At 59.9% G+C, this 21,389-nt stretch overlaps 1 protein-coding gene across 1 annotated transcript in view; it reads left to right on the top strand.

The window, feature by feature from the left end:
- The window catches only part of MEGF6 (multiple EGF like domains 6), a 122,344-nt gene that overhangs the window by 19,056 nt on the left and 81,899 nt on the right, over positions 1-21,389 (top strand). The window contains exon 4 of the mRNA XM_017882421.1: positions 12,242-12,346. Within this exon, the coding sequence (XP_017737910.1) occupies positions 12,242-12,346 (105 nt within the window). The remainder of the gene's footprint in view (positions 1-12,241; positions 12,347-21,389) is intronic.

Below are 21,389 nucleotides of genomic sequence, written 5' to 3' on the forward strand. Positions count from 1 at the left end.
GGGCAGGGGAGGGTGGGGGTCCTGGTTGTCACGTTGGCAGGGTCCCCACACGGATCCTGGACTTGAGCTTTTCTTATTGTTTTTTAAAAATTCGTTTTTAGCGCAGGATTTGCTTGTTTGTGTGTTCTACTTTTATTTCCTTATTTTCATGGCCCCGGGAAGCCCTGTAATCTGCTTCTCCGGCCGCTCTGTTCACCCCCACGGCTGGGTCCCAGCAAATGAGGGAGGCGGTGGGTGGGTGGGAGTCAGCGTTCACACGGGCTATGCCTGAGCCCCAAGGGTTGGAGGGGTGCTTCCTGGTGTGTCTTGTGCTAGCCATGGAGTCATTCGTTTATTTGGTCACTCAATTGTTTGCTGGGTTTTGGCTCAGCTGCTGCTGAGTACTGGGGGTTCGAGGACCCTGGCAGCGGGTGCTCACCCACGTGGAGCCCATGGCTGGGAGGCTGACCGTGAGCAGATGCTTCTCATGTGGCCAGGGTGTGACGAGGCCTGCAGAAGTGAGGATGGGCAGATGAGGGCCAGCGGGGGTCTGGGGGGTGGTGCTGGGGACTGCAGGAGTGTCTGGGGGCAGACACTGGAACGTCAGAGAGGGAGCAGTGAGTCAGGGTCAGCGGGTGGCCTGGCCAAGGCTTTTGGACCTCCCCTGCCACGAGGCCTCCAGTCCAGGCAGGGAAGCCTGCAGGCCCTTCCTCAAGCTGCCCCTCTCAGGGGAGTGGGCTGCACGCCGGGACCCGCAGGCCTGGGGGCCCCGTGCCAGCCTCTCTCTGGACCGGCTGCTCTCCCAGGGCCACTGTGTGAGGTTGTTGGGCCGGCCAGGGCTGGGGGCTTCTCTGCATCCCATAGGAGCGCCCTGGCAGGGCAGAATGGGTGGCCTTGGGGACCCTGGCCTGGCCTGAGCCAGCGTGGGGAGCAAGTGTTTGTTGATGGGCTGGATGCCGATGCCCGTCCAGGCAGCCAAGAGTGGAAAACATGGCTCAGTCCTGGGCTCAGTTCCCCCAGGTACCTGCTGAGCTCTGAGACCTGGTAGCCGCTCCCACCAGCCCCCTTGCTGGAGGCCCCATCAGGCCTTGAGCTCCAGGACGTGGGTGTGACAACGTCCACCTGAAAACCTGGGATTAAATGAGTCACTTCATGTGGAGCCTTTGCTTGGTGCCTGTATACAGTAAGCACTCAAGCAATGCCAGCTCTTGTTCTTAGAGGAGGAGGCCTGGGTGCAGCCTGCTTGGCCTGTGGTGACTCCTGTTAGCAGCAGTGACCGTGGCCGTGGCACACACGGTGATCGGGCACCTCGGTCACGGCATCTCTTGGCCAAGGGCTTGGGTACAGGGGCTTGTGGGCAGGGCTCTCTGGTGACGGAGCCCAGGGCCTTACCCGCTGCTCGGTGGTTCTGGGACGTCTCTTCCCGCCTCCCCATGCTCAGCTGAGGCTCTGCCTTCCTGCCCCGGGTGAGCCGAGCATTTCCGACACCACGTTCCAGCTCTGTTGTGCGCTTCCCATCTCTGCCGGCTCATGCAAGGAGGGCAGGGCGCAGCTGCTGGCGGGGTCAGGGGCTTGTGTTGGGTGGGAGTCTCAGGGTCCCTGCAGGTGCCAAAGCCCCTCAGCCCCTGGGAGGCTCTCCCTCTGTGGGGTCAGCTGAGAGTCACGCGTGGCTGCTCACGGTCTCCCCAGCCAGTGTGCCTGTGGGCATTGGGGCCGCACCCAACCAGGGTCCTCCCTGCTCCCCAGCCCAGGGCACCGCTGTCCTTGAGAGCCGGAGGATGGCAGTGGGGTGCACGCCCCCGTGCAGTACAGACGCTCACTCTTTAGAGGGCCCTGTGGGTCAGGGCTTGGCTCTGCCTCTGCCTTCCCTTTTCTCACCCTTTGCCCCTTCCTCGTTTCTCTGTCGCCCTCCAGCCCCTGCTGGCAGGGGAAGGACAGGGGAGGCCCCTGAGCCAATGATGTCCCCACACCCCTAGTCACTGGAGATTTCCTTGCTTCCGTGTGACCTGGAAACCCGGCCATGGAGGACAATGTCAGGACCTGGGAGCCCTGCCGTGTTTGTGTAGGAGCGAGCAGTAGGCTGACGCCCGTGAGAGACTGGCCGGAAGCTGCTAATCGTGTTATGATTTCCCTGAGAGCCACTTACTTAGTGCCGGGTGGGGCGGCGGGGCCTCATGACCGGGCCTTCCCAAGCCCATGAGGCCCTGCAGAGCCTGTGGCCCGGGTGCAGTGGGGTTCGGAACTACTTCTCTTGCTGGGGCGTGTCCTTCCTGCTCAGGAATTCTCTGAATTCTGCTTTTATCATGATCCAGTGCCAGATTTTTCCCAGACCCTGACAATGTTTCAGCCAGAGTCCCCCTGGTCCTGGCAGCACCAGTTACCTTGGGCACCCCTCCTCCAAGCCGGGCTCCCAGGTGGGCAGAGTGGCAGATGAGTGCCAGCCTGGAGCAGCTGACTCGCCGGTCCTTCCACATGTGCACCCTGAGATGGAACTGTGGAGGAATGAGGCCCAGGAAGACCCTGCCTGCAGTCCCCCATCCCCCGCAACTCTTCATATGGGCTGTGCTGGCCTGGCCTGGGGGAAGGGGAGGTCCCTGGATGGAGAGGCAGGGCCTCAGTGTGGAGCTAGGAGCTGCACCAGCTCCGTGGGCTGTGACAGGCACTGGGACGGGATCCTGTGCTCCAGTAAGTGCTTCCTAAACCAGAGTTCAGCAGATTTCTTTTTTTGCAGGAATTCTCAGAGCCTTTAATATGTGAATGTGCTCTGTGGATTCCTGAGACAGACTATACAGGCTTTTCTACACTAATTGCGCCTTGAATCGAGAGGCTGTCTTAGAAAGGAAAAATAAAGAAGCCACAAAGTCACAGAGATGAAACAGTACCCCAAAGTCTGTGTTGAACAGGGCTGATGCAGGCGATCTGCTTGACACATGGTCATGGAGGCCTGGCAGCGGCTGGCATGGTGCTCAGGACCCAGAGGGTAGCAGTGAACAGAAACCTGCACCTGCCCTGACCTCCTGGGGCTCCTGTCCTTGCAGGGGACACGCAGGAAAGGATGAAGCCGCCATGAGAAATGCTCGCCATGAGAAATGCTATGGAGAAAAGTGAGGCAGGAGGAAGGGGCAGAGGGTAGGGTGAACTACGGTTCGCTCCATAGTCAGAGCTGAGTGGTGTTGGCTTGGATAGGGGTCCAGGAAGGCTCCTCTGTCCAGGTGGTGGTGGTCTGCTGATGTGAGGGGTGGGCATTGCACATGCCTGGGAAGAGATCCCAGAATAGGGAATAGAAAGTGCGGGGTCCTGAGGCAGGATCTTGTGTCTGGAGCAAATGGGACGGGCGTGGGGTGGGGGGGTGCAGATATGAGCTCCCGGGGCTGCCGCAGCAAGGGACCACAAGCCAAGTGCTGAAGCCAGCGTGAATGTGCTCTCTCTCAGTTCCGGAGGAGAGAAGCCTCGGATCAAGGTGTTCAGCAACGCTGTGCCCACTCCTGAGGTTCTGGGGGGGGGGGGTCCTTAACCTATCTCTTCCAGCCCGGTTCTGGGGGGGGGTCCTTCCTATCTCTTCCAGCCGGTTCTGGGGGGGAGGGTCCTTCCTATCTCTTCCAGCCGGTTCTGGGGGGGGGTCCTTCCTATCTCTTCCAGCCGGTTCTGGGGGGAGGGTCCTTCCTATCTCTTCCAGCCGCCATGGTATTTCGTGGTTGTAGACGCCTCATTCCCCGCTCTGCCTCCGTCTCTACGTGGTCGTCTCCCCTCTGTGTGTCTCTGGGGCCTTTTCTGTAGGCCCTAGGGCCCACCCTAATCCAGCAGGGCCTCATCTCAGTCGTGGTCTTCACATCTGCAAAGATCCCATTTCCAAGCAGGGTCACATTTGGAGGTCACAGGAGGACAGGAATATTTGGGGGACAGGATTCCCCCCACCACAGGGGGGATAGGCCTGGGGCCCTCATGAGGGCAGGGGCAAGATCTGTGCAAAGGACAGGCTGGGCCTGCTGTGCAGGAGCAGAGGTGGCAGTGAGGGCTGCTTCATGGTGGCCCTAATGAGAGGTGACAGGGCTGAGTTCGGGGGATCAGGAGGGGCGGAGAGAAGGGGTGGGATTCTGGATTTGCAGATGGAGCAAGAACTGAGTCTAGAGAGCTTGGACCTGGCTCTGCCTCTGTGAAGGCTGGGGCTGCAGGACCTTGGAGCCCCTCTCTGTGCCCAGCCTGCCTAGCCCTCGACTCTGGGGCAGACCCTTAGGTACCCACGACCCAGGGAGGGTGCCTTAGTGCGACTACCCAGAGCTTCTCTCCAGGCTGTCCCACCCCCTCCTGGCCACTCCTGTCCCCTCCTGTCCCCTCCTGTCACCTCACCTCCTGGCCACTTCTGTCCCCTCCTGTCCACTCCTGTCTCCTCCTGTCCACTCCTGTCTCCTCCTGTCCCCTCCTGTCCCCTTCTGGCCACCCCTGTCCCCTCCTGTCTCCTCCTGGCCCCTCCTGTCCTCTTTTGTCCACTCCTGTCCCCTCCTGTCTCCTCCTGGCCACTCCTGTCCCCTCCTGTCTTCTCTTGGCCCCTCCTGTCCCCTCCTGTCCACTCCTGTCTCCTCCTGGCCCCTCCTGTCCTCTTCTGTCCACTCCTGTCCCCTCCTGTCTCCTCCTGGCCCCTCCTGTCTCCTCCTGGCCCCTCCTGTCCCCTCCTGTCCACTCCTGTCCACTCCTGTCTCCTGGCCACTCCTGTCCCCTCCTGGTCACTCCTGTCCCCTCCTGGCCCCTTGCTACCTGGGGGATGCTGGGCTGTCCAGGGAGGACAAACATATTCTCAGGAAATCCATGGCCTGTGCAGGCTTTGACTCTGTAGGGAGATGTTGTGATGGTTTGTCTCATGAGCGGTGCAGGCTCAGAGATGACCAGGTCCATGCACGATCATGTCTTTCCACAATGTCAGACTTTATTGATGCTGTTTCTGTCACAGAGGCCGTGAGCTCCATGGAGTTCCCGAGGAGGCGGTTCTCCTTTGTGCTTCCAGTTTACTCTACAGTCAGAGCCACACGCACACAGGCTCCCGCCACTCCACACGCCCGTCAACATTGCAAACTATATATCATAGTGTACTTAATATATAAATGCTATAGATTAAACATTTCACAACAAACAAAGTCACATTGAACACTGGGAGAAAACGAGATAGGAGAAAGGGTTAACGGGAGAAAAGACAAAAAAAGACAGAACAAAGACAAAAAGCATCTCCTGGTCTGGCCCTGGTGGCCTCCGTGGGCCTTGCAAGGGACTCTGATATGGCAGAGACTTTGGGGCAGATGCTGACTTCTTTCCACGAGGACAGCCCTTTTCAGCAGCTGAAGGCCTGCTCGTGTTATGACCACGGAGTCCTCAGTGAGGCCTGAGAGTGGAGTGTGCTTGTTTGTGTTACATGCAGTCTTTAGTTTTTAAATTTGTTTATTAAGCAAAAGGCATCTTGTCCTTGTTGGCAAAGTGCCCTGTGAAATGTGAAATAGAGTCTGACTCTTAAGATGGAGTTATTTATGTCAAGGGTGCTATCTACGGCTTGTGTTGTTGCAGAAACCCGGGACAGAGTTGGTGCCCTTCTGCCTTGTACACAGGTGGGGTTGGCAGAATCGATGGGGGTCCAGGCCACTGGATACTGCCCTGGATCTGGGCTCTGGTGCACCTGTGACCTTGGCACCTATAGTCGGGGGTGCCCAGGGTGAGGCCTGGGCTTGGGGCCCCGTGTCCAGCTGTTGGACCATCAGGCTGGCGGACCCTGCAGTCTATCTCCCCTCGTTGGTTGTCCGGGCCCCACAGCCACTGCCCACCTGGTTGGCTGGGCCTGCTGGGAAGGGGCTGCAGGGCCCTCTGTGGACCCCGGGCTGCCCTCCGCTTTCCTGCCTCTGCTGTTTTCTTTTCCTTTTGCATTCTGGCCGCATGCCAGCCCTCAGTCCCAGCGTGGGAATTGGCAGAGCTGATGCCCCAGGCTCTGGGCTCCCTTTTCCTCCATGCGAACACAGCACAGGCTTCACAAATGGCCTGGCAGGACCTGCTGTCCCACTGTGACCCCCCCCCCCACACCCCAGGTCTCTCCTCCTGTGGAGTTGCATCCAGACTCACGGACCCCTGTGCCAGGCACACGTTTGCATCTGGACCCGCCGCCCACCAGATGAAATCACTTATGTACCGCCTTGCACAGATTGACGCGCGCACACACACACACGCATGTGAACACACATCTGTGAGCACCTAGTCACGGTCATGCCCAGACATGCTCACTCGAGCGTGCATAAGGCCACACGCCACATACATGCTTATGTGCAGACATATGCTCACACACCGTACTCAGTCATATGCACAGGACATGTGTCCTCACACACACAGGATATGTGTCACACCCACACACAGGACATGTGTCCTCACACACACAGGACATGTGTCCTCACACACAGGACATGTGTCACTCACATCCACACACAGGACATGTGTCCTCACACACACACAGGACATGTGTCACTCACACCCACACATAGGACATGTGTCACACCCACACACAGGACATGTGTCCACTCACACCCACACAACAGGACATGTGTCACCACCAACACACGAGGACATTTTGTCCTCACACAGCACACAGGACTATGTGTCACTCACATCCGACACACAGAAGACATGTGTCACACCCACACACATAGGCATGTGTCCTCACACACACACAGGACATGTGTCACTCACCACCACACCACGGACATGTGTCCTCACACACAACAGGACATGTGCAACCCAACACACAGGACATGTGTCCTCATACCCCACACACAGGGACATGTCCACACTCACACCACACACCAGGGACATGTGTCACTCACACCCACAACAGGAAGGACATGTGTCACTGACACTCCAAACACAGGACATGTGTCCTCATACCCCACGCAGACACATGTCACACCCACACACAGGACATGTGTCACACCCAACACAGGACATGTTTCTTCACTCACTATAAACAGGACATGTGGTCACTCGCACCCACACACAGGACATGTGTCATCACACTCCACACACAGATATATGTGTCCTCACACCCACACACAGGACATGTGTCCTCACACCCACACACAGACATGTGCCTCATTACCTGCACACAGGGACATGTCACACCAGGACATGTGTCACTCACACCCACACCACAGGCCAGGACATGTGTCCTCACACCCACACCACAGGGACATGTGTCCTTCACAACCACACAGAGGGACATGTGTCACACCCACACACAGGGACATGTGTCCTCACCCACCCACACAGAACACATGTCACACCCACCACACAGGACATGTGTCACACCCCACACAGGACATGTGTCCTCACACCCACACCACAGGGACATGTGTCACACCCACACACAGGACATGTGTCCTCAACACTCACACACAGGACATGTGGTCACACCCACACACAGGGACATGGCATCACTCACAGCCTACAGACAGGACATGTGTCCTCACACACACACAGGACGTGTCACACACACCACACAGGACATGTGTTTCTCACTCACACTCAATACAGACATATGTCCACACGCCACACACAGGGACATGTGTCCTTTCCCTCACTCCCACACACTGAGGACATGTGTCACTCACACCACACACAGGACATGCATCACTTCACCTACAGACAGGCCATGTGTCTCGCACCTGCACACAGGACATGTGTCACTCAAATCCACAACAGGACACGCTGTCATTTCACACCCACCACAACAGGACATGTGTCACACCCACATAGAGGATGTGTGTCACTCACACCTACACACGCTCCCATTCATGGCTGCAGCTCCATCCTTACACCTAGCCCAGAACTTCCTTCTCTTTCCCTCTTCAGCATAAGAGCTGCCCTGTAGGGTGGTGGGTGGGGAGCCCCGTGACGCCTTAGAGTCCCCAGGCATCTCCGGGCTGGGAGCCCCATCCAGGGGGTGTGCAGGTGCTGAGGGCAGCGGCCTTACCGCCCTCCCATGCCTCCCCGGTGCTCAGGGGCAGAGACCTACCCTGAATTCTGTGGTTACCATCTCAGATGCAGGCCTGGAGACTGCTCGGTGTCCTCAACAGAAGGGGCAGGAGTCCCTGATCCTCAGCTCTATCCCCGTTCCCTGGAGGGCTCTGCTGGTGCGTGGTGAGGGGATGTGGGCCTGCCCTCTGGTGCAGGGGGAGCACAGGCCATGAGGCACAGAGGTGGTGCCAGTCACCAGAGTCTGGAGTGATCCTTAATGGCAGCCAAAGTTCCTCCTTCTGGAAGGTTCTGGGTGCACTGCCCCTACTCCAGCGATCATCTTTGGAGAGCTGGGGTGGTGGGCGAGGAAGGATAGGAAGGCTTGATCCGCCTGGTGGTCACCCCAACTTCCCATAAGATGGCTGGGTTGTTCAAGGGACAGGAAGAAAAGTTGCCAAGGGCTCTGGCCAAGCGGCAGCTCCAGAGAAGTGGCTCAAGTTCTTCACCTGCAGGAACTGAGCCCCTGGAGGGGAATCCAGTCCCCTTTTCACAGTTAACCTGATTCCAGAAATGAGCTCCAGCCACTGCAAGAGGTGTTTGCTTGTGGTTCAGTTCAATGTGAGAAAGTGGGGGTTGTTAAAGAGGCTACAGACATGGACATGCCACCATGCATTCCCCAAACCTGCCATCCTGTGCCGGTGGCACCCCAGATGCCTCTAAGGGCCCTCCCAACCTTTGGTCTAGGAATTTGAGGTAGACCTGTCCAATTTCACCCCAAAGCAGATGCCTGGGAAGCTGGGCAGCTGGCAAATGGCCACGGTCCTCACTGCCAGTTCCCATTCTTTGAATGAGGGAGAGATGTGGCCCTTGACGGCTTTGGAGGCCGGGCTGCTGCAGGTGGCTGTGCATTGTCAGGTGGCTGTGCATCATCAGGTGGCTGTGCATTGTCAACACATGCTGCAGTGGGGAGGGGATGTGGACGGCATGGGGACGTCTACCAGGAGCACCTGCTCGGTTTGGAGCGCTGCTTTGTGCATCTTTGTTTTAGGGCCTCCTGGTGTTTTTCCACCCTTGGGAGGGAGCAATGCCTTGTGCAGCCCTCCTCCTCCATCCCCTTGTGCCCTCCCTTTCCCCAAGGAGCATCCACAGGTCCCTCTCACACCCAGCTGGCCTGGCCATGCAGTGGTTTGTTCATTCATTCACTCCTTCATCAACAAGCTTGCCAGCGCACCTGTGTGTCGGAGCTGGGTGGGTGACGGTGATCAAGATGGAGTTCGGGGCTGCTCTCAGGGAGCCTGGGGCCTGGCATGGGAAGTGAGTTGTCACCGCAACTGAATGCCTGATCATGGTTGAGAGGCACTAAAGGGGGCAAGAGCGGGGCGCTGTGGGCCCTGATTTGGAGACTGGGCTTAGGGAGCCTCCCTGTGGAAGTGACATTTGGGGAAAAGAAGAGTTGTCCATGCAGAGAGCAGCTTGTTCATGGGAGAACCCCAAGCAGGGAGAGCTGAGTCTGGGGGGAGGCCAGGAGTTGGACGGGGGTCGGATAGGGAGGATCTGGGGACCGCGGGTTTTGTGCTGAGTCAATGGAAAGCAAGTGAAGGGTTTTGCGACCGGGGAACCAAGATCTGAGTTGTATTCCAAAAAGTCACTACGGCAGCGGGGTAGAGAATGGAAACTGAGTGAGCAGGAGAAGCTGGGGCCAGCTAAGAGGTGTCTGTGGAGGGCAGGAGATGACAGTGGCCTTGGTGTCGTGGTGGAGACGAGGTGGAGAGACGTGGGTGTGTTCAAGGTACCCTGAGGGTGGACCCAACTGAACTGGCTTTGAACGGGATGCGGGTGAATGATCTAGTGTGTACGGTGCTATCTCCCAGACCCCTGGTCTGAGCCGCTAGGTGAGCTGCTAGAAGGATTTGCTGTGTGCTCATCCGAGTGACTGGCCCAGGGTCCAGGGAGCATCTTGTGGCCGTGCCCTTCCAGCCCGGGACAGATGTTAATCATTGGTCTCCGTGTCCTCTTTCTACCCCAGGATGGAGACCAACGATTAATGTCCCTCCTGGACACTGAAGAGAAGGCAGTGGCTGCCCCGGGCCTGGTGTCCTGCTGGGTGCACATGTGGTGGGGTCTGTGTGCGCCCCTTTCGCCGGCAGAAAGTCAGCTCTGCCTGCCTTGAGAGACGCTGTCCTCAGCCGGGGCAGCGGGCACTCTGGGGGCAGCGGGCACTCTGGATCTGGCTGAGAGTTTCAGAAGCACACTCCTTTTCCCCTTTGTTTCAGATGCAGGCAGATGCTTCCTGGGAGAACAGGGAGGGAGGGAAGGATGTGGAGTTTAGAGGAGGGACACAGGGTGGTGGGCATGGGCTCCAGGAGAGGGGCCCTGAGAACAGGAGGGTGGGGCCCAGCCTGTGGGAAACAGGGTGGGAGGGGGGAGGCAATGAGTGGCTGCTTTTCCCCGGGCTCGGAGATCTGGGCAGGTCCTGCCTTCCATCCTTCAGCAGAGCCCGGGGAGGGCAGTGTCCTGGGGTAGACTCCGGGCTGGCACCTGCTCCCCACCCAAGGGTGACTGGTCTTGGCTGTTTGGGGCTGGAGGCCTTCAGGACAAGGAAAACCGAAGCCTTCGTGGTGGGAACTAAACACAGCTGGTTTGCTCTTGCAGCTGCACGTGTCAGCAGGCTTCAGGCCTCCACACCTGGGACACGGATGTTTCCTGTTGCTGGGCCCCAGGCTGGTCCTCTGTCCCTGGGGAATTTCCTGGGCTGCTTCCAGGGTCATGGCAACTTCCATCCGGCTTCCCTGCAGCCCCCCGGCCCCCACCCTGTCGAGTTCGGACACATCCTCTGGCTGCACGTGTTTGGCTGGAGGGAAGAGGCTGGTGGGGCCTGGATGTGGTCAGATGCGTGTGAGGGCCCAGGCGGGGAGGGGATGCCCCCATGCCCGGGGCAGCGGTGGTGGCCGTGATTGCAGGAGGTGTGGGAGGAAGAAGCTTTCACAGGGACCCGTGTTTCTCTGTGCCAGCCCAGACCCAGGCCCGGTCCTCCTGATCCCAAGTCCAGATTTCGGTGCTGGCCTTGGGCACATTTGTAAATGGAACGGCCACACAGGCCCTGAAGCCCGAGCCAGTCATGGCTCACTCTGTGGTCCAGGCCAGGTAATGAAGTCTCTACGCCTCGGTTTCCCCACCAGGCACAGCCCCTGGTCCGGGGCTGCTTAGATGATGAGTGGCTGACCTCTCTCCTCTCAGCTGACCTGGCCTGTGCCTGGGAATCCTGGGAGCCCTGGCCCAGCCACCGCAGGTCCCACCTGGCTAGAGCTTCCCTCCCGACTCCTGCCAGGGGTGCCATGAGTGACACACAAACTCACTGAGCCCACAGGTCTCACAGGCTCTGGGTGGAGCAGGGGGTCCCAGGTCACTGCCCTGACCATGCAGTCACCCAGTGAGCACCCCTCAGGGGTGAGCGCAGCCCACCCACCTTGGCCCTGCCCTCCCGAGTAGTAACGTGCAGGGTAGGGGTTGCCCGGTGAAGGAACTTGGTACTGGAGTCCCCGGGGGGCACCTGGTCCAGCCTGGAGGGCACCTGCTGTGGAGGGGGCAGCGAGGCAGTGTGGGGCTCCCAGTAACGGGGCTGCCTGCCAAGCCACACGGCACCCCCCTCTCTCTAGAGACCCCGCCTGGCCTCTCAGGTCCAGCTGTGGCCTCCTCCACCCTCACACCCTGGCCTTGCTTTCCCCAGGGAGCCCCAGGGCAGCTGCTGTCAACACTTGGCTCCCCACCTGCCAGGACCTTACCTCATCCCCTCCCTGGGGTCCAACTGGCCTGGACCGGGGCCACCCCTCCCTGGGAATGGGGCCAACCTAGTAGGTTCTACCATAAGGGCCTTGAGGGGGGTCCTCAGCCAGCCCTTGTAGCTGTGCAGTGCTGACCACTGGGCAGCCCACCCCTCCCCACTGCACCCCCACCTTCCCTCCTCCCACCCCTCCCCAGCCCCCACTCCCTGCGCACCTTCCCCAGGAAATGCCCTTGGCTCCTCCCCATCTAGGTGAAGTGAGTTAGGGCTTTACTGCACTCTAAAGGGTTCCTCCTAACCCCGACTGCATGCAGCCGTGGCTGGGGGTTGGGGGACACTGCAGCCACCATTGCTGGCTAGGCAATGTGTGACCCAGGACAGAGAGAACAGGGCTGGGGACCTGGCAGGCTGGGTGGGCTGCCTGCCCGAGAGACCCTGAGGCCTCACCTCCCCCTGCCTCGCCCCTCCTTGTCCCTCTCACCGATTTTCTCCTTCCCTCCGCAGCTGAATGCAGTGCCGGCTTCTGTTTTCATGGCGGCCATTGTGCGCCAGGCTCAGCCCAGCCGTGCCACTGTCCCTCCGGCTTCCAGGGACCCCGCTGTCAGTATGGTGAGTGCAGCCCCTGGGGGCCCTGGTCATGGCCAGCCTGTGGGCGAGGGGCAGAGATGTGTCGGCCACTGGCTGTCCCCAGCACAGCTGTGTAGGGCACACCTTGAGTGAACGGGCGTTCTGAGGATGTTCTGCAATCCCTCCACCAGTTCTCTGCAGCCCCTCTGAGGGTGTTGAGGGGAGGGGTGACCCCGAGAGACCCCTCAGTGGATGGTGCTGAAGCATATCATCTCGGCGCCCACCGTGCCAGCCCTGCTGTTTATAAAAGGGGACACTGGCCCCCTAGAAAGGCAGAGGGTGGCCAGGTCCCAGGGTCTCCAGCTGTGCTGCCACCTTGCCGAACTGTGGTTGTCCTCAGTGTTAAAAGATGGGGGACACCCCGGGGTCCTAGCTGAGGCGACTTGGTGAGTAACTGCAGCACAACCTAGACAAGATTCCCTCACAGGCCCCAAAGACCAGGTTGAAGCAGAGCTGGCAGTGGGGAGATGCTTGCAGGGAGTGGGGATGGGCTGAAAGCAAGCCACCGGGGTGACAGGATTTCTGTGAGGAAAAGTGCGTGCCAATGCGGGGAAAAGCGTCAAAGCCTCGTCCTGATTCCTTTGGGTCATGGGAAGCGGGAGTCTTCCCTTCCTCTGTGGCTTCCTGCTGTGTCCCGGGTTTCTTCATCCTAGCCTCACGCAGCCTGAGCCACAGCCGTTCCAATGGTATGAAACACTCCCGGTGGCCCTGGGGCTTTGGGACTGCTTGTGTGGTGGCCACCGGGGCTCCATGCCAGGCAGATGCCAGGGCAGAGTGAGAGATATGCTCCGGCGCCCAGGCAGACAGCAGGGGGAGACTCGAGGAAATCAGAGGAATCAGGAGGTCCCCACGTTTGTGAAGGGCACCCCTGCCCACTCTATGTTCCGCTGGGGGCCGGGCTAAGGAGGGGTTCTCGAGAGGTGCTGGGTCACCCCAGAGTTCTGAGCTGGGTGCCAGCAGCCTGGGGCATTGGTCATTGTTGGAAAGGAGGACGGTTGGCGCTGGAGGGTTTATTGAATGTCCTCTGTTAGCTGGGACGGCCCCTGCCAAGTCACCGCGAGTGCCTGCTGCTTCCTGGATGCTGGGCGGCTGGGAGGGCTGCTGCCCCAGCCGTGGACTGAGATCCGGCTGTCTCGTGTGGACAAAAGGGCCCCCCCAGGTCCCCTGCCCTGTCACTGCCCTGCGACATCCAGGCTGCAGGCCTTGGCCAGGCCTCTCTGTGGTCAGGGGTGACCCGTCCCAGCTCCGAGGGCAGATGGGGGTCCACACAGGATGGAGTGGGCTCCGACTGTCACGTTTGGCCTCTTGGGAACTGTAATTATGGCCACAGGTAGGAGTTGAGAAACGCCCCGAGGGCCTTTCCGTCTCATCTGTCTAATCTTTTGGCAGTGTTCGCCGCTTCATTTCGGTTTCACACGGAAATACCAGGGCTGACTGGGCTGACTGGAGAGGTTTCTGGGACAGGGCTGTGGCTCACTGGTCAGCCAAGCAGAGCCTCTGGTGGTCTCTGTTCCTAGGGGAGGGCAAGGAGGAGGTGGCCTTGGGGGGTGGCCTTTCCTGGCTGTGTCCTCTGGGAGGGGATGGAGGACACCTGATCTGCCCCCTCAGGGCTGGCCTCCTGCCCACCGTCAGTCCCCTCCTCCCACCTCATCTTTGTCAGGAGCCTGCTTGGAGCCCCCTGCTCCATGAGACCCTGACACGCGGCCCCCGGGGCACCAGCAGGCACAGGGTTTGTAGGAGGCTCACTGGGGGCTGCACACCCTGTGGGGGAACTCGGTGTCTCGTGGTGGCAGGGTGTACTCAGGTGCCCTGTGCCCTACCACCAGCCTCTTGGCTTTGACTTCTGCGTCACAGACTCTCACGGCACCTGGGCTCCAGGCTCAGCCTTCAGAGCGGCAGCCCCATGCCCCGGTCACCGTGGGAATGCACCGCAGAGTGGGGAGGCTGGAGGCCGGGCGCTCCCAGCAGCCCCATGCCCCGGCCACCGTGGGAATGTACCGCAGATCAGGGAGGCTGGAGGCCGGGAGCTCCCTCCTGGCTCCGAGCCACTCTCTTCCCGTGTCACCTCATCAATTCCACACTTCATTTGCTTCCTGAAAGAGGAAAGCAAGGTCCGGGAGACCCGGCAGCTGCTGGTGCTCAGCTCACAAGTGGCCTAGCTGGGGCTGAAGCCAGGTCTGTCTGAGGGAGTGCCATGTACTCCCTTCTGGCCATGCTGCCACCTGGTGCAGGGACAAGCCTTGGTCCTGGGGGAGCCGCTGAGATTTGCTTCGGAGAAGAGGGGAGCAGGGTCCCCGGCAGGGCAGGAGCGTCCCTACCTGTGGCTGGCTTGTGGCCCTTGGGTAGTGAGCCTCCTGGGAGAGTGGCCAGTTAGGGCAGACGTGGCCTTCACAGGGGCAGTTGACAAGCTGGAGGGTGGCCGCCCGGCCTCCTCCCTGGTCACTCTCTCTCGGAAGAAGGGGAGGGTGTGGAGGCTGGGTGTGCAAAGCCGAGGGTACAGGGCTGAATTATGCGGGTCGAACTGTGTAGGGTGAAGTGTGCGGGGCTGAATTATGCAGGCCTGGGCATTCAGGATGGAGTGTGTAGAGCTGGGTGTGCAGGGCCAGGCCTGCAGGGTTGCATTGTACAGGGCCAGGTGTGCAGGGGTGGTGTGTGCAGGGCTGGGCACGCAGGGTGGAGTGTGCAGGGCTGAGTGTGCAGGCCGGGTTTGCAGGGCCAGGTGTGCAGGACCAGGCTTGAGGGGGTGCTGCCTGCAGGTGTAGCCCCTGCGCTTAGCGCTCCCACCTAGACCTCTCACCATCACCTTCCTGTCCCTCCTCCACTCTGGGTCTGGACATTGCAGACCTGAGCGCAAACACAGTTGAGAATATTTAACTAACCCCCCAATTATAATTGATTCCAGTTTTGAAAATAAAAGCCATATTTTCTGGTTCCCCCAAATTATTTCATTTGAATAACAGAGTCGGGGAGGGAGACAGGAACTCTCTGGGCCGCTATGGAGGGCAGTGGTGGGAAGGAGCCCTCCCCGCTCCCCACAGCCCCAGCTCTCCCTCCTTGGCCCAGACGGGGTCAAGTCTCGGGTGTGCAGCAGGCGGGTGCTTTGCAGCAGTTTCCCTGAGGCCTTGAGAGCCCTTCCACAGAAGCAGCGGGAGCTGTGGGAGCACAAAGCGGGCCTGTCTGCCCCGAAGGTGGAGGGCCTGGCCTGGGGCAGGGCCTGCAGTGAAGTCTTCCCCGGCCCAGTGCAGGCCTCGGTGCAGTCAGAGTCAGGGCCAGCTGCTCATTTTGTCCAGGGCTGGCTTTGGTATTCCCCAGGCCTGTGCCTGTGTGACTGCTCCACCTCTTGGACCCCGGTCCCCCTTCTGTTCAGCAGGGAGGAGATATGGCAATGTTTTGTGCAGGTTGCGTGAGTCCATGTAGGTGAGGCCCAGAGTGGGCCTGGCAGAAGGGTCGGGAAGTGGGGGTCGTGGCAGGGACAACCATTGTGATGGCTCAGGTGCAGACTTTGTCCCCAGCTGGTATGGTTTGGCTGTGTCCCCACCCAAATCTCACCTTGTATCTCCCATAATTCCCACGTGTCATGGGAGGAACCCCATGGGAGGTGGTTGAATCATGCGGGCGGGTCTTTCCCGTGCTGTTTTTGTGAGAGTGAGTAAGTCTCATGAGATCCGATGGTTTTATAAGGGGGAGTTTCCCCGCACAAGCTCTCTCCCTCGGCCTGCTGCCATCCGTGCAAGACGTGACTTGCTCCTCCTTGACTTCTGCCGCGATTGTGAGGCCTCCCCAGCCACGTGGAACCGTGCGTCCATTAAACCTCTTTCTTTTGTAAACTGCCCAGTCTTGGGTGTGTCTTGACCAGCGGTTGGAAAACGGACTCATACCCTGGCTCTTGGGTTAACTAGACACGGAGCACCCAGCTGCCATGTGGAGTCTCCCGGAGTGGTCCAGGGTTCGGAAGACCCCCCAGGACTGCCAGTATCCTTGCCCTGTGGGTCTGCAAAGGAGGGAGGGAGACTCTAAAGACCCCCTCCCCTGTCCCTGGGACGGCTTTGGGGTCCCATCGGAACATCAGTTTCATCAGACCAACCAGGAACAATCTTCACAGCCAAAAACCTGGCCTCGTCCTGCCTTTGCACCCAGGTCCCACCGGTGTGTGCTGCTCTGGCAAGCGTGGGTGGATGCCCCCACCCCTTCCCCAACACCCACTGGTGACCTGGGCTTGGCACAGAATCTGTGATGAAAAGACCGGCAAGAAAAAGTTACTGAGGACAAACGACCTCCTAATAGATGTCTTTTGTACCACACAAGGTGACAGAAATCTCTGCAAATCTACTAATCGCTTGATCTGGTCTCAGCTGACTTCTGGGACAAGGGCAGGCTCTGAGAAGTGAGGCCTGGGTCACCTCTAGGTACTTTCTTGGTTCAAGAACCTTTGGCTCAGGCCAGGCCTGGTGGCTCACACCTGTAATCCCAGTACTTTGGGAGGCCGAGGCAGGCGTATCACTTGAGTCCAGGAGTTCAAGACCAGCCTGAGCAACATGGTGAAACCCAAAATACACAAAAAATACAAAAATTAGCCAGGCGTGGTGGTGGCGCCTCTAATCCCAGCTACTCAGGAGGCTGAGGCAGGAGGATTGATTGAACCTGGGAGGTGGAGATCACAGTGAGCCAAGATTGCACCCGATTGCACCACTGGACTCCAGCCTAGGCAACAGAGCGGGACCCTGTCTTGATCAATCAATCCATCCATCAATCAATGCCTTTGGCTCTGATTCCCTTCTGGGCCTCAGTTTCCCCCGTCAAAGGGGCAGGTCAGACGGGTCTCTGGCACCACCACACTGGAGTGTTGCCACCCTCACTCCTGGGTCCAGGTGAGTGGTCAGGGCTCCAACGATGCCCACCAGAGGCTTGGCTGCCTCAGGGACTTCCTGGAGGAGGTGGGCCTGTGGGCTGGGGAAGGGTTGGGAGGTGCAATTTGTTCTGGACAAGTTTCCAGACGGGAGAGAGACAGGAGCTGAGGAGCATAGTGGAGGAGAAAGTCATTTTGGCCCTGAGGTACAGGGTAGGGAACGAGGGACGCATCAGCCAAGCTTCTAGAGGATCCTCGGCCTCTCTCGGTGAGATGGAGCCAGGCGTTGCTGGGGGCTGGCTGGCAGGTGCTCCCAGGTACCTGCTGTGTGCCTGCCAAGCCAGGAGAGACGTCAGTGGTCCTGCCTGGAGCCTCAGCACCCAGGCCCACTCTGAGTCCTGCACCTTTGAAGGAACCTCAGTTTCCCCGCCTTGGGCAGGAGGCCCTCAGTGGGGGTCTCTCGGGTGTGGGCTGGAGGCGGCTCTGGCAGCTATTGGGGCCCTAAGGCTATGCCAGGAAGCAGAGCCCTGGAGAAGCTGGGGTGGCCAGGGCTGGGTGGGGTCCTGAGCCTGTTTAGCCCTTGGCGTTGGCTCAGGGCGACTTTCTAAACTGGGATCATTGATTAATGGAGAGGAAGCGGCCCTCCCTGCGGCCCTTCAATGCTGCCCACTGTCTGAGGGTGGGAGTCTGACCCCTCGCCCGAGCTCCAGACACCACCCAGGGCTGCTCTTGGCGACCAGCCATGGCCAGGCCTGGGAGCTGCCGCTGCTGGCCTCGGACTCTGCGCCCCAGGGAGTGGTGGGAGGAGGGGAAGGGGCTCCTGGAAGGGTGGGCTCTGGGGCAGGGATGTTCCTTTCACGGCCTCTCTCCATGTTGTGCACAGCCTAGCTGGAGCTGGAGCTGGAGCTGGGGCTGGGGCTGGGGCAGTCTCTGGTCGTGCTTCCTGCCATGGGACCCTGTCCAGAGGCCGCAGCCTGCAGCAGCCCCAGCCTGTGCTGATTCCGGGGAGGCATCTCGTCTTTGTCCTGTGGACGTGGCCTTGGATTAACTTGACCCTGATCCTGGGCTGTGGTTCCAGGCTCCCTGCACTGTTTCCCATGCTTACCTTTAGGTACAGCCAAGCAGAAGGTTTCCATCTGGGCCTGGAGCTGGCTTAGGCAGGAGGCCACCCTGGGGGAGGCTTTTTGTGTCTGGTGTGAGAAATGATCCTAGCATGCCCTGGGAGGACTAGGGGTTACCTGGCGGGGGGATCCAGCACACCCGGAGGACCCAGCAAACCTGGGGGAACCCAGCACAGCAGGGAGGACCCAGCACAGCTGAGGAGAACCCAGCCCACACAGGAGGACCCAGCATACCAGGGAGGACCTAGCACACCTGAGGGAACCCAGCCCACCAGGGAGGACCCAGCACACCCAAGGAGAACTCAGCATGCTTGGATGAACGCAGCACACCCAGGAAGGACCCAGCACACCAGGGAGGACCCAGCACACACAGGAAGGACCCAGTCCACACAGGAAGACCCAGCATACCAGGGAGGACCCAGCATACTTGGGAGAACACAGCACACCCAGCAGGACCCAGCACACCTGGCAGGACCCAGCACACCAGGGAGGACCCAGCACACCCAAGGAGAACTCAGCATACTTGGGAGAACACAGCACACCCGGGAGAACCCAGCACACCCAGCAGGACCCAGCACACCTGGGAGGACTCAGCATACACAGGAAGGACACAGCACACACAGGAGGACCCAGCACACCTGGGAGGACTCACCCAGCACACCTGAGGAGAACCTAGCACACCCAGGAAGGACTAGCACACCCAGGAAGGACCAGCATACCAGGAAACGACCCAGCATAGGCAGGAAGGACCCAGCACACTTTGGGGGAGGATCCAGCACCCTTGGGGCAGACCCAGCGTGTCTGGGGAGACCCCCTCACCCAGGAACCTTGCTCCCTGACCTTTGGGGCAGGGAGGACCCAGCATCCTTGGAGAGAACCCAGCCTGTCTGGGGGGACCTCCCCAGCCAGGAACCTTGTTCTCTGGTCTTAGGGGCAGGCTGGCCTTGGTCTCGGTGTTTTCCTGCTCTCTGTGCTCGGGAGTGGGAGTCCTCTGAGAGCAAGACCAGGCTTCTGGCCTCCATGGTGGGGTCGTGTCCTTTGAGCACCGGACACCGGACCGCTGGGCCGGGAGATGCCTCACTGATGCCCGCCCTGCCTGCCCTGCCTGTGGCTGCCCTGGGTTCCAGGCTTGGAGGAGCACTCTGGTTTCTGGGCCATCAGCAAACCCAGCCGCCGGCCATGGCGGTCCTCTCTGTGGGATGGCCCAGGGCCGCCCCTGGTCCCCCAGACCCTCTCTCTGTGTCCTGCTCCCCAGGCTGATGAATGCCTGTGCCCACAGTTAATGGGGTCCCTGGAGGACCCCAAGGAATATGGAGGTGTCGACCATGAAGACAAGCCGGTGCTGAGCCGGCTCAGAGTGGGAGGCAGGGCTGTGGTGTGTGTGTCCCCGTGTGTCACAGCCTCCCTGGGGCCCTGTCCCTGGGGATTGGTGGAGGGCGGAGACTGGGTGGCCCTGGGGATGGCTGGAGGGAGGGCTGAGCCTCTGCCATGTGAATGGGGAGGATGACTAGCCTCCTGGGCAGGCTCGGTGCCTGGTACCAGGCTGGGTGGTGGAGGGGGCAGGATAAGCTACTGCCAGGCCCATTGTGGGCTTCACACCCTGCAGGCAGTGAGGGCCTGGCGCAGGGGCAGCCTCCTGTCCTCTCATTCCCAGGCCCGCATGGTCTTTCTTGGAGGTGAGGTTGGTGGTGCAGTGGTCATCCGCTGGGCAGGGCTGGAGCACGTGTGCTCTGGTGGGTAGACAGAGCACCTGGCACCTGGGCCAGAAGATGCCTTCTTGACTCTCGCCCTGTCTGGCCGCTCTCAGGTCCCAGGCTTTAAGGAGCTCTGCCTAGTTTCTGGGTAATCAGAAAACCCCATGACCAGCGGCCCGCCTGGATATCCTTTTCCTGTGGCCTCCTGCTTTTCCACACCCCTTTAACTGCACTGAGCCCCTGGAAATCCCGAGTCTCGCTTCCCTGTGAGAGCCAGTGCCTGCCAGGCTGCCCCTTCTGCCTGCATGGGGTTCAGCGGGTGGGGCAGGTGCCTGACTTTGGCTTCTCTGGCCTCAGTCCCTGTGTGACAGTTGGCTGGGACAGGTGTGGCCCCTCCAGGACCATCTTGCTATGCTCAGGCCGGGCCACCTCCTGGACAGGACAGCCGGGGAGACTGAGACCGCCTGCAGAATCCAGCCTGTCTTTCAAAGGGCTGACTCTGGGCGGGGGATTCCTGTTTGCCCAGTGAACTGTTTAATTACCAGGTTTGCTCTTCCCACCCCCTGCCACCCACAAAAGGGCCTCTGTCTTTATCCTGGGATAACGCTATCGTCCCTGGCCTTGGCTCTGTGCACAATGGGACTGTGTGGCCTCTCCCAGGCTGGTTTCACAGACAGGGTGGTCTTTTAATGTCATAATTACAGCAGGAGACATTAAGAGGCAGACCCTCCCAGGCACTGCAGGGCAGGGGCTCTGTGGGCTACCCCCACTGCCCCTGTGCTGCCTGGTGAGTGGGCACCTCAAGTCTCCCTGCCCATAGCACGGACGGCTGTCCAGACAGCTGCTGAGCCCAGTGGCAGGCCGCTCTGACACCGTTCAGAGGATGATCAGGCCTCTTGGCTCCCTGTGCCTGCCGCAGACTGGAGACCAGGCCACTCTGACACCGTTCAGAGGATGATCAGGCCTCTTGGCTCCCTGTGCCTGCCTCAGACTGGAGACCCTGTGGCCCCCCAGTCTCCTGGGTGGTCTTCCTGGACAGCTCTTCCCACCAGCTGGGTGCATCAGGGACCTTCAGCCTCCAGGATCCTTTGAGTCCCCTGCTCCCTGCCTTAGCCATCCTGTCCCATCCAGACCCCCTGGACTTCAGGGCAGCACTAGGGCTGGCCGCAGCATCCGGGTGTGGCGCTGTGCCTGTTCCATTTCACAGATGGTGATACTGAGCCCCTGGCAGTTCTTGAGTTGCTTGCAGTCAGTGATGGACTTGATATTGGCCTCTGTTCCTTCACCACCTGTCCAGGGCATGGCTTAGGTCCTTTGGGGGCCCCGGCTGAGGGGCAGCTGGGTGGTGTCTGGGCACTGGTGTG

This window comes from Rhinopithecus bieti, unplaced genomic scaffold (genome assembly GCF_001698545.2).
Source record: "Rhinopithecus bieti isolate Rb0 unplaced genomic scaffold, ASM169854v2 scaffold_13351, whole genome shotgun sequence".
NCBI lineage: Eukaryota > Metazoa > Chordata > Mammalia > Primates > Cercopithecidae > Rhinopithecus > Rhinopithecus bieti.